The following is a 13,604-nucleotide window of genomic DNA, read 5'->3' on the forward strand; positions in this document are numbered from 1 at the left end:
CACTATGCTGGCAAGGGATAGAGCATCTGTGCCAGTAAATATTGAGAATTTACATGCTGTTGCAGGTTTTCCTAAAGAACCTGTGACTCCCTTTCTGTCAGATGATGGGCTGTTTATCTGACTGTAGCTGCTGTTCTTGATTGGCATCTGGCTACTAATTTACATCTAGTGCATGAGTGGGCCTTCTACAGAAAATCTGGTATGATAAGGATTGACTTAAGGCAGTAGCAAAGACCTGATTTGGTAGCTGCTTAAACATTTTATCTCCTCTGCAGTGTGAGGAATTATTATTAGATGTAGATATTGAATTGACAGAGAGCTTTCATGGCAGTACCAATGCTCTTGTTGGCTAACAATAAGAATTGATGGAATTATCATTTTACATTCTAGTGATTTTGTTAAGGATTGTTTTTAAAGCATTTTCAGGTTTTCTTAAGATAGTGCAGAGAAACAAATATTTGGGTGGTTTTTGGTTTTTTTAGGTTTTGTGGGTTTTTTTCCTTCTTTTCTGCTCTGTCCCCCAGATCAGAAGTTTTTGGTAATGAAAATGTATTATTAAGTTTAACTAAATCTAGGGCAGAAGCTGGGGGATGTTCATATTCTGATCTCTGAAGGTATAAACAATGAAAACTTAGCAGTCTTGCAGCTGTGTGGGGCTTTGCAAATCAGTTGGTACCTGCAGTGGACATCCTGCTCAATCTTTTTTCTGTCATAATAATGTAATCCCACATCCCTGACCACGCCAGTGAACAGCAAGAAGATGATGTTGGTTCGAGTGCTTGTTAAAACACTGCTGTTTTTTTCCCCTTCCAAACAGACATTAGTTGTGGCCTTGGGGGACTTGCATTTTCATGCTGTGGAAAAAAAGACATCAGCAGGAACCTTTTCTAATTCCATGCTTATTAGTGACTTGTTTTCAGCAGATGAGAGAAAATCCTGGGGGTTTTTTACCTGAAATAATTTAAAATTTGGTCCAGGACGTGCCATTTCAGAATATTAAAATCCCAGATGCTGAAAGGCCTTTTGAAAAATTCAGAATTTGAAATTTAAACTCACTTTTAGACTATGTTAACTGTAGGTTTTATGAATGAAATACGGATGTGAAAGCTGGTTGTAGCTCCCTTGTGACTGGAAGAAGTTTGGCTTTTGGGTTGACAATCACTCTTAGAAAATTCCTTCTCTTGTTAATTAGTTCCTCCTTGTGCATTTGAGAAGATGGAGTAGCTCATTTTTTCCTAGGGACAGTATGGGATTAAGCACAGCAATGACAAGAATTGTGATGGATATGCTGCTCAGTCCACACTCGGGGATAAATCTCTGAATTTCCAGTAGAAGCGTGTAGTTTAGACTTATTTTCTGAAGAATGGAGCTGATTTTGAGTATCTTTGTATCATTGATACGTGCATGGCTCGCAGCTCTTCAAAGTTGGTTTTTTTTCCCAGGATTTTTCAGACTGAAAAAAACTTCAAATACAGTTTTGTGTGAGTTCTTTCAGACTTTGTCAAAAGAGCTGGGTTTGCTCAGGGAATGGCTTTGCCTTTATAAGTCGCTTCTGGTGGTCTTCCAGTTCCTGCCTTGCTGGCTTGGAGTGGATTGACAACATGCTGACTGAGGTCAAGTGAACAGGCTTAGAGAAGCTTTGCAGTACAACTCTCTCTAAATGATTTCTATGAAATTCGCCCCACAAGTCTTTGTTTTGTAATTCCTGTGTTTGTTTCATAAGGCTGGTGGTATTAACACCACTTCATTGTTAGTATACAGTGCTCTGGAAGAGTGTAAACATTTATGAATACTTTATCTTGTAATTCACAAGTAAAAAAAGAAAAAATAAAAACTGTTTTCCTTAATTGATAAAAGGTTTCTTTTACTGATGAACCATGACTGAAAATTGACATTAGTGACAGACATTGTGTACACCTAACCCTATAGCTTAAAATGCCTATTGAGTGGTAATAAAAGCATATACCTTTCAAAAGTTAAATTAGCATTTGCATTTTTGTGTAGAATAAAGCAGCTCTACTAACATTATCAAGAGGAATATGTTTTAAAAACCTTGATTGTTATCTTTTGTTCATTTGTGCCTCAGTGACTTGATTATCTGACAAAACTGCGTGAAGGTGTTGGAATTACCTTGAATCAAGGACTTGGGAATGTGGTTTCTGTACTTGCTTCTTGCAGTTTAACATGAAAAGCTCTACTGCTTAAACTACTTGGTGCCAATTGGAGTGAAGTCATAATTCAAGATGAATGTTAAAAGAACTGCACCCCAATGTGATGGGGTCATGCCTGTGAACCATTAACAACCAGTTGAAGCATGTTCTGCTCTGCTCAGGAGCCTTGCTGGAAGTGCAGGAGGTGGCTGTCTTGCCTCAGTTGCTCCATGCAGGACCAGGGAGGGCCTCCCCAGGGTCCTAAGGAGTCTTCCCTGAGAGTAGCTGTGTGTCCTTGGGTGGAGGAAACCTTCTTGTGACGCAGGGTCAGTCCGAGGGACGGGCTGTGCCCAAGGCACTCTGTCGGGAGGCCAAGGCTCTCATTAGTGGATTCATACCTGGGCTTCAGAGATGAGACTTGTCCTGAAAATCTTGAGTGAACATTCTTCCTTCTTACTTCAGCATGAAGATTTCCAAAGGGAGTGTAAGGGCACAGTAGGGAAGAGGGGAGAAGGAGATATCAAGTGCTTTGTGAAGAATTTGGTTTACCTTGTGGTGTAATAAGGGTGGTTAGATTTAGCAGGTTTGGGCCTTAAAGAATAGGGGGTAGCAATGATGCCTTAAAACTGTGTTAATGCTTGGATCCTCTCACACAGGACTAATCAGAAAACATCTATTTAGAAAATTGGTGGACTGGTTTTGTTTTTTTTCGTGAAACATAATGGTGTGTTCTACTGGTGTTGCTATTCTGTGAAATGTGGATGGTCAGGAAGGTTCACGGGTATCTGACGTGTTTTTCAGAACTTTGCCAAGAATATTTTTGCGATTCTTCAATCAGTTAAAGCCAGAGAAGAAGGCCGAGCACCTGAGCAAAGACCTGCACCCAACACAGCACCAACGGTAAGAGCAGTGCTTTGATGAACGTGGGGGCTGTGACACCAAAAGTGAGAGGACAGTGTCTTCTCATTACTAGATAGGCAATTTGTTTGGGTTTATTTCCAGTGAATGCGCATTTTTCAAGCATGACTTCATAGTTATTCTTTGATTTAAGTTGCATTTATTGGTATTTGAAGAGTTGAATCTATGAGTTTAATTTCTTCAATATGCTCTTGTTACTGAGAGACTACAGTGCTAGTGCCAGCTTCTGCAGCTATCAAACACTAGTGACATCCTGCATGATGTGCAAAAAATGTATTAGATGAGAGCACTGCCATTTCAAACGAAATGTTTTGCTGCTTTTCTGACAGATAGGGTAGCAAATGTTTAAGAATCTGGAGCATGACTCATGAGTGGGAACAGCTCAAACCAGCTTTCTTTTGCCTGTAATAAATCAGGAGGACAGACTTAGAGCTTTGTTGTTTAAGTCTATCTAGGTATTAGACAGGATTTGTTTAGTATTGTGGTGTTTACTATTGTGTTCTGTTAAACCTAATATATTCTTGAACTCAGTGGCTGTCTGTTCGAAAAGCTGTTTAATCATATTTGGTTTTGGTTTTGCTGCTACTGCATTTAACAAAGAACTAAATTCCAACATTTAAATATTTGCTTTGTGTTGAATTTCTTAAGTTGTGCATGGCATTATTCAAATGTCCCATTCAGAATAGTTGTGAATATGTAACTAAGCTGTCCACAAAAAAGACTGAATTGCTATTGAGTGTGCCTCCAGATTGGCGCTTTTTAAAACTTTTTTCCACAGAATGCCTTTTTTCCTCAAAATTTGTTTTTATTTATTTTATCTAGCAAAATTTTAGCTTAATCAAGCTGAAATGGAAAATTTTGTGTGGCTGAAGCCTTAATCGTGAATTGTTGGTTGATTCCCCACCCCCCCCCCCGCTAATTTTTTAAGTATAACAAAAACTGAGTGATTTCATTAAACTTACAGATTTTAACTAATGTAGTTGGTTACTGCTACTTTAGTTTTGCTTCAGGTTGTTCTCATTGCATTCAGTTCGTGCTTCTGAACTCTGTTTCTGTAAGATTGTAAGTGGACGCTGAAGGGAAACATCAGAAGTTTTCAAATGCATTGAAACACCTACAAAAGTGAACTGATTTTATACAATCGAGTAGTTCTAAGTAGTACTTTATGAAGTTCACAAACCATCAAATAGCTTTTAGTGTGTTTTACAAATCTTATTTAATCTATTTTAGGATCCCACTTTACGAAATAAGCAACCTATTCCGGCTGCCTACAACAGATATGATCAGGAAAGATTTAAAGGCAAAGAGGGTAAGTTGATTGCAATGCTTCTTTCAGGAAAAAAAAAAGAGAACCAAAAATGACAAGTCATGAAGTTCAGATTAGGGGATTTTCTCTGCTTCGCAAACCTCAGAAAAGACACAAACCAGCTCTAACTAGGCCTAAAGGTAGTTTTTTTCAAGTAATGAAGTCTATAAGTATTGTTTATTAGAAATTATTTCTACATGTGAATACATCTATGTTTATGGGGATGGTTTTTTGTGTATGAAACTATTATGGAAAACTTGGTCATATATTCTGTTATATCCTCTTGAAGTCCTTGGCCCTGTTGGCCTTGGTGTACTTATATTTCAGTGCAGTGATTGTACTTACTGCTCATTGACAATTGCATGGCAGGATGGAGAAAAAAAGCCAAAGCAGTATGTTTGCTAGCTTTTTCAGCATTGAAAAATAATCTAAACTAACTTCCATGAGGAGTTAATTGTTATAACGAAAACCAAGGGAATTTGGGGAAGAAAGGAACAAAAAAATATAAAACCAAACCAACCCTTCCATGAATAATTTTACTAGTATTTATTCAGTTTGCTTCTGTTAATAATTTAAGTCTTCAAAGCTCATGTATTTGCCAAGTAGTTTCCCTTTTACTAACATTTCCTATGAAGAGTTAAAAATAGTATATATCTAAACTGGACAGTATGAAATAAAAGGTAGAGAAAGAAATTAATGTGCAAGTGTAACAGTTCAAATGTACCAACATTGTGGACTCTTTTACAATAAGAAGCTTGGATAAAGGAATGGTCTGTGTCCTAGATGACAAATTACATGGTTCTAGTAAACAACCCATGCAGACAACATCTGTACTAAACAGGTGGGTGTATTTTTTGCTTTTACTGCATGTGTGCAGTTCAGGAGGGAACAGAAAATAACAGGTTTTGTACGGCAGGAAAGAAGAACCCAGAAGAGTTTGTCAAGCAGCTCACTGGTATGAGTTTAGAGTAGAAATTTCTGAGCAGAAATCAAAGAAGACATTAGATGATTGACAGAGGAAAAAATGTTTCTGTCTGTAATTAATCATGTTGAAAAATCCATTTCAATGTTATGTGATTCTGAGAATGTGGTGGTGGGGATTCTGTCAGTGCTGGAGTTGACTTGACTGGACTGCAGTTCAGGTCAGTTGAAAGGGTCTTGTTCCATTTGAAAGGTTCTTTTGTGATGTGGTTATGAAAGGCCTGAAATGGTCATATTCTACCTGGGTAATTGTCATTATCATGCTCTTCATTCTAGGACAGGTTTATGTGCCTCAACTTCCTAGTTTGTTGTATTTGGTTTAGTCACATATGGAGTTAATTTTGTATTTCAGTTTTCTAGGTGTATTTAAAGAAATCTGTAGTTTAAAAATAGCAGTAGAGTAATACCAAGTTAGCTAGTGTAGCCTAGCACTGGCAATACAAGTGGGTGGTGGAAAGAATGTCTTTCAATCATGAGATTAACTTAGGGAAGGTATTGATACATCATTTATGGAAGTTTATGTAGAATTAGTGATTAACATCTGGATTTCTTAGGAAAGGACCTAGAGATATTGGAGGTATCTTCCTCAGCTACAACTTAACTTTAGAAACAGCAAAGATCTGACTTACTTCTAGGGTATTCTCTTGTAGAACTGTAACTTTAAAATTTTAGTCTAACTGGAACTCAGAGTGCAGGTGGTTTTCAAAAGCCATAATTAGGCATTAATGTTTTCTTATGCTGTTCAGCAGAGTACTGTCATTTACTTAAAACTGAACGATGCACATCACTTGCATGATGAATTTGTTCCTTACGGGATTTTTAATTTAATTCCCCTCAAAATGAAGTTGTGGCTCCCAAGTTTTCAGTGCAGAAAGGAGATTACAACCAGAAATAGTGATCAATAAAAATAAAGTAAGGCATTTTTTGTTTCTTAAACACTATTTTTTTTTACAGTAACTCTAGTAAGAACTTGGAATTACACATGTTTATGGAAAGGTTGAAGTACTGGGGCTTTTGGGAAAGAAGTCTGAAGGAAAAGAAAGGTGATTATTTAAGTTGAAGGTGTAATAACTTGCAGTCTTTATGTCATTGTATCCACATTTGTTAGTAATGATGGGTAACACCTAAGATGAAGTCGAACCTGACGGATTTCTGTCCTTCTGGAGGGTTTCCACGTCTTGCCCTCTATGACTGTACATGTGGTTGGCTAGGAATTTTGGAAGGCAGGATTGTATGATGCATGTAACAATGGGCATAGTGGTGGTTTTGGCTAAAAACTGAAACAAAGCCAAAAGAGAAAATGTCTCTAAGCTTCTGTCTTTGTGTCTTACCTGTTTGCTCTTTCCTCAGAGGTATTGAAACCATAGAAAGGATTCACAGGACTCCTCTCCTGGTTGCATCAGGATTGTGGCTTATTGTCTATCTACAGTATTCATGAGGATTTAGTTTAGGCAGCAAAGAGGTGAACTGCTTTTTCTTTGACTATGTGCTTGGTTTCATACAGAACTTTTCCATTATCAGTCTTGTTCTTAGCATAAGCAATTCAAAGCTTGTAGAGCTAAGAGAGTAAATTTAGAAATTTTAACATGTATTAAGTAAACTGCTGAGTTGCAGCCAAATTTCTCTGCTTCTTGTGATGGATCATTATTTCTGATGTGGTGTCTCAGGATGCCTCTCTCGTTGACTTACTTAAAATTTTCATGCCAGATGGGACAGGCTTTGCTGCCAGAATGGTTTAGATTGCTTTAATAGTAAATGTGAGGAGGGAGGTAATTGTGCTGTTCTTGAAGAGCACACAATCAGTTCCACGTGCAGTCAGTGGAACTGCTTAGGCAGCCCTGAGTCAGGAGTTGTTAGTCCCCTCTCAAATGGGTGTCTTGTTACTGCAGCTTTGATTCGGCAGGACAGAGAAATCTTTGCTTTGACATTCCTCAAGCTCTGTGATGCGCCACAGGAAATGTGTTAGAATGTCATTTGAAGTAGGACTTGTGTGTCCTAGATACTTCCACAGTGGAAGAACATGTTACTTGGCAGTGCATCCATCATGCCCAACTGCTCAAGTGGTTTTGAGGTGAGGAGATGAACTCCTTGCAATTACTGTCCTTGACTGCTGTTTCCTTCCTGTTGGTTTTGCTCCTTTCACGATGGCAGTCAGAGGTGGTATCTTCTCTTCAGCAATGCAGAGCTCCGTCCTGTGCTAAAACTTCTCTGCTTTTACCTTTGTAGTTTTATTCATTTCCTTCACATTACTCCCTTGAGCTTTTTTTTTACACTTTAATAATGTCATTTATTAATGTGTGTCTTTGCTAGTGGTATCTTATTCATGCAACAGACCATCTTGTTCCAAGTACAGTCTGTCATACCATCTTGAGCAACCTAATTTTTAAATGATTTTTCAGGATTCAAAAATCCTGTGCCCAAATGTCATTTGATGCTTAGGAAGGTATCTCGTGTCCTCTCCTTATGCCTCAATGTTGGATATTTAAATACATGTTTATTGATGTATACAGCTTGCAGCTCACTAGGGGTACACAGAAACCTTGAGCTGATGTGATTGTTCTATAGGGTGTTGTAGGTACTAAACTGTTTTGGATGTTAGACCTTGTTTTTCCCCCACTTTTTTTGGTGGCTCTACCTGAGATGATCCTTTTCCCGTGCTTGTTTGTCCTGTAATTTCAAAGTGTGCAACAGATGCTAATTCTGAAGGTTTAACATTTTTGTGACCCATTGAGTGCATCTCTCAGTATAGGTGCAAAGTCAAGTTTCTCTGTGCTTCTCCAAGTTTAGACCTTTAAGTTGTGTTCCAGGAGCGTTCTTCTTGTTTGCCTGATACTGCTGTTCTCAAGGTTTCAAGACAGCAGAAGCCAATTGTTACTACCTCTTCAAAACAAACAAACAAAAAAATCCGAAACCACAAAAACCTCCACCAACATTCAGTCCTATTTAGTGTAAATGTGAGAGTCTGGCTGTGCAGCCGTGTGATTCCAGTCCATAATGGTGAAAAGAATATTGTTGACCGCATCCAAGTGTTTCCTTCAGGAAAGCTGCTGTTGACTTCCTGCTATTGTCATTTTATGTTTGAATTATTCTTGTCACTGTTGGATTTTCAGACATAGTTGTCATTTTCAGAAGTTTGCCTGGCTTTCAATCAGTCCTAAGTGTTAGGCCGAGGCAACAGAGGATTGTCAAGTTATTAAATTTACAGTGACTCTGGACTGTAACATTTTCTTTCTCTTTCCTGTGCATTGTTAAGAAAGTTTCTTTATAAAGTATTTCTCATTATAAGTTATTTTCTTTTAAATTATGTGATTTCCATTTACCCAAGGAGAACAGAACTGGTAACAGGAGAGACAGAGTTCTAAAGCTTGACTGCCTTGTCAGACTTTTATTTATTGCATTCTCTTTTAAGATTATAGAATTCTGCTTTTTCCTTCCTAGCAGAGAATATGTGCAAGAGATTCCCATTTGGAAAAAGATTGTGGTCTATCTCTATTTTCTGGCTTGGTGTGACCAAGTAGTTTGATAACTTCCAGTCCTGTACATTCGGTGCTGGAAAACACTCGTGGATTCATACTGTAATTGCTTTTAACAGTACTGTGAGAAATGTAAGATGTTGGTGTTAATTACTTGTAAGATTATTACAGAGGTGTTATATATGAACTGTACAGAGAATTCATAAAGTAATTAATGTAGCTTGGAAATTCAGATGTGAAACTTTTACTTGTTAGGATACAGTTCTGTAAAGGAGTGCTCGGTAAACTCTTACGCAGAATTAAATTTGGTGTCAAGGATTAAATTACCGGGGCTGTGAAGTGGGGTAGTGAATCATTTCCAGGCAGTCTGCAGAGCTGTTGCTATCTGGGGTTTGAAGAGTATACAGCTGAAAAAAGAAGTGGTTATTCAATCTTATTCATCCGCAATTCAAACCAAGTCTTTAACTTGAGCTCTCCAGTGTTTTAAGAGACATGCTGCTTTGTTCTGTTTCTGTTTGCCTTGACTTCCTTCCAGAAATTCAGGTTAATGTGTCTTTTTAAAGCTATTATTGTTTTGGTAATGCATCAGAGCTCAAGTTTATGCCTGGATTGGATGACTAGGGCTGCAGCAGGTGCAGAATCCAAGTGCAGAGTGACCTGGATGGATGTAGAGCAGTGAGCTTTAAGCAAATAGAAGACACTCAGACCATTAATGCTTATATGGAAGGAAATGGAACATGTGCCCAAATGGTGATGGAGAATATAATCACTCCAAAAAGCTGATACATTAGGGTACATATCTTCATTTCCAGGTCTAATTATTTTAAATTAGAAGAGTCACTCAGATTGATACATGGTGATGCTAGAAAGGTAACTAGTGAGGAACCACACTAGAAATGTGTGTGGTTCTTTTACCAGTCTTTGGGTCATTGAACTGTGGGACTGTGACCATAATACATGCAATGACTGGAGAAGAAAAGAAAACCCTAGTGATAGTTAATGTTTTTGAAGCATTAGGGTTGTTTATTCAGTACTAGTTATTATGTTTAGTCTCTCAATGTAGTTTTTAAGGCATCTGTTGATGTTGGTGTTTTTAACAATGCATGTTTCTAAAACCGATTATATTTGGCAAACTGAAAAAGTTGCAGTAGAGTGATGAAGTTGCAGTACAGTGATTTTCATGATGAAATTATTGTTGGGCTTTGCTTGCGTTCTTTTCTCCTTAGTGTTAGACCTGCAGTTAAAGTCTTTATTAGGGCCTGCTTTTCACCTAAGGGAAATGTGTATGTGAACTTTGTAGCAATTTTATTGAAAAATTCCAATGTATTGAAGACTCTCAAGTGAGTTTTTTAACAGTTGTTCTGCATCTAATTCCAAGTTTAAAAATAAGGGTCCAAAGTCTTGCCATCACACTACTTTTATTTAAAAGGCTCTTTTCTTCTTAAATACCCTTTTCTTAATAGATGGCTTATCATTTTAACTGCTGCTTCTACTACCACCAGTGAAGCTGGGATTTTGAAGCTGGAGTTATAAGCTAATTCTTGGCCAAGCACGAACATTTCATCTCAGTGCTGGTGCATGACTCAGCAGCACAGGTTGGAGCTGGTTTGGGAGGGAGAGGAGGAGAAGTATTGCTTTTGTGTTCTTAGTCAGAGGTTATGGTGGATCATTTATGCTGATGTATGCTGGGTCACATCCCCTGGTGCTCCAGGTCGCTCTCTATTCTGCTCCTCTCTGCTGTGGCCTGTGGTTCCTCTTGTATCCCAGCTTTGCCTTTGAGCAGCTGCATCAGGGTCAACCACTGTCCTTGGAGAATGCTCTGGAAGAAGTGCCTCTTTGCTTTCTAACCTGGTTCTTGAATATCTTTTACAACATTAACCTAGCTAACACCTTTAGCAATTTTTGAAGTGGAAATGAAGCTGTAGCTGTGGAGTCCCTGACTTGGAAGCATTTGTTTCCTGATTTGCACAGAGTGTGCACAGTGAGTGGAGCTGAAGGTGCTGCTGGTTGTGGCCAAGTGTACAAACTGTTGAGACTCTACAAAATGGCACAAAAGTGCAAGTGGCAGGGCTGTCACTTGTAGCAGTGTTTATTTGTGTAAGAGAAGTGAGTGGCTGACAGAATATCACGTGGTGTATGTGAGAGGACTGGGTCCAAAAAACTCCCTTCTGAGAAAAGTGTCCGTGCTGCTGCCACTTCAGGGAGGGCTACTGTGGCTACCTGGAAGCTGGCAATGCTTAACTCTGATTCACCAGTTGCTTGATAGTTAGAGGCAGGACATTTGAGAGTCAGTGGGCAGTTTGGGAGGTGGCTTTTTCTACTGGTCCCACCCTACTGCGGAGAGCAGACCCTGAGCTCTGCAGTAGGTCTGGTAGTGGCTGCAGTAACTGTTTGCAGGAATGTAAAGTGGGTACCTACATTCTGCTTTGAGCATTTAACATCTCTTAGATTTGCATTAATAAGGAAAACTGCTATGCCATTATTTGCAAATTGTCAGAACTATTTTATTTACTACCTGAGTAGCTGCTATATAGCACGGGAGGCCCTGTGTAGATGCTGGAAACATCCAGCAGGGTGGAGAACCCACTCAGATGCTTGAGGCAGCAAGGGGCTCTTCATCCTAGCTGTTTACTTCTCCTGCTAGGAGGAAGGGTCAGCACAAGGCCGGGAGCAGGAAGCTGGTGAGATCCAGAGCTGTGGTTTGTGGCTCTTGTGGCTCATTAAATAAACTAGGACAGATTTTATGAGAGACTTGGAAAGATTTTTGCAAAAGATGAAACCAGTGGCAATAGAGCAGAGGCTTGTTCTCTGCCAGGTGCCTCTCTCCCCTTTGATTTACTTTCTGACTGTGCTGCTGGCTCTGTGGGCCTTTATTCCCTTTGCAATGCTGATGGAGACAGGGAACAAACATGTAGAAATAATTATAGAGCCAGGATTTGTGCTGAGAGGAAAGAAGCCATGGCAGGCCAGGCACAATGGGGGATGCTGCTGTGCTGGCCTTGTTAACGGTTGTGTCTATTTTTTGGACAGAGCATCTCACTGAAATAGTGGAAATTCTGCATGTCACTGGCACGAGGAACCCATAATAGGTCAATCTGGAAAGTGGAAAGGTTCCTCTGTTGGTGACCTTCTGAAATTCAGAAACAACTGTCAGCCCACATGATACACCTCTGATTTATGTCACTCCGGGTCAGCAAAAGCATTTCTTAAACCTAGGGAGCTCTACCAAGTGTTCTACAAGGTGCCAGGCATCACCTGAAATATTAATATGCTCCTTGCCCAGAAACAGTGACCCATATAGTCAAAGAGAAAACTGTTAAACACTGTTACCCATGGAAGTGTTAGTGCAGTTGCATCTGACCATCTTTAGCTCAAGTTCAGCTGTGTGACCTCTGAGTTAGGACTCAAGGCATAGTTACAGCCTGGGGTTGAGGGGAAAGGTGGTAAGGCAGTATCAATTTATATGGGGAGGCTAGGCTGCTTTTTTTCTTCTTTTTTTCCCCTTTTTTTTAGTAGGAAAGGCTGGATTTTTGTGTGGCTGTACCTGCATTTTTACCGTCTCAGAATCAACTCTGTGTAGTTCAGAAATGTTAAATCTGGCAGAAGGGGCAGATGAAGCAGGGCTGGAGCTGAGGTGACCATATAAAACAAAACACTGTCACTAACACTGGGCATCTCCACTTGGTAGTTGGTGGCAGGTCTGGTAGCACAATTGAGGGAATGAGTGGAAAAAGTAAAACCCAAACCAATGTTCAGAAAGTAGATGACTATCCCTGTGGTGAGAGGAGTATGATCAATTTTCAACTCTTAAGTGTCTTTTTCTAGACACTGGAGAGTTATTAAATCTGGGAATCTTTTCTGCCTCATTTCCTACTAGTCTCTGATAATCTTCCTCATCTAAGGAAGAAAGGATGAGCAACCACAGATGCTTCCCAGAGCATCTGCATTGTTTTCAAGGTTGTCTGGGTTTCAATTCAAGTTAATTTATTCATGATGAGAGCAAGAAGCTCTAACAGTTTTGAAAATCAAATATTTTTCTTGGACTTTTTGTAGGTTCAGATAGAAGCATTGCTTTGATTCTTCATTATTTTTTTTGTCTCTTATATTTTTGTGCTGATACATTTTATGAAGGTTTTATAACAAAAAAGTACCAGCTCCAAATAGCTGTTTCTGCACAGTACCTTTTACCCAAGTCTAGTTGAAATAGCTCAAAATTAGGTATAGACAAATGCCTGCTTACCATGGTTTGATCAGTGATTATCATGCCATTTTAAGAAGGAATTAATTGGGTGGTTGGTTGATGGGATCAGTTGACAGTAGATGCATGAGGCTAGGGAATTTACAAAAGGAAAAAGGTTTTCTTACAAGTTCTGGTGGCAGTATTCAGGAGCTTATACTTGGATCTTAGAGTGCTGAGAATAGGGGGTCAGAGAAGGAGTATTCAAAAGCAAACAGGCTAGTGGCAGCAGGTTTAGTCACTGAGCACTTGCAGGCTTCTGGCACTTAGCAAAAATTCAATCTAATTAAAACTCCTAAAAAACCCCCAAAACAAACACAGACTCCCACCAAACAAAGAACCTTTTTAATAACCTTTAGTCTGGTAGTGTGAATTCATGCAGATTCTATCCTCTGTATCATATGACCACATGCAAGTTGTAACATTCTCACAAAGATTTAAGTCTGTATCCTTTCTCTGAAGTGGTTTAAATTATTCTGTGCAGCAGGAAAAGCTTATTCTGGTTACAGAAAGCAGAAATATCAAATGGACCTCTCTCT

The 13,604-nt window shown here is 39.1% G+C and overlaps 1 protein-coding gene across 1 annotated transcript in view; it reads left to right on the forward strand.

Moving 5' to 3' along the window:
• Positions 1–13,604, forward strand: part of CDC73 (cell division cycle 73) — a 105,919-nt gene that overhangs the window by 21,273 nt on the left and 71,042 nt on the right. The window contains exons 8-9 of the mRNA XM_027713283.2: positions 2,952–3,050; positions 4,299–4,377. Of these exons, the coding sequence (XP_027569084.1) occupies positions 2,952–3,050; positions 4,299–4,377 (178 nt within the window). The remainder of the gene's footprint in view (positions 1–2,951; positions 3,051–4,298; positions 4,378–13,604) is intronic.

The sequence above is a fragment of the Pipra filicauda genome, unplaced genomic scaffold, assembly GCF_003945595.2.
Source record: "Pipra filicauda isolate LSUMZ 115617 unplaced genomic scaffold, ASM394559v2 scaffold76_size2844353_pilon, whole genome shotgun sequence".
In the NCBI taxonomy this organism is placed as follows: domain Eukaryota; kingdom Metazoa; phylum Chordata; class Aves; order Passeriformes; family Pipridae; genus Pipra; species Pipra filicauda.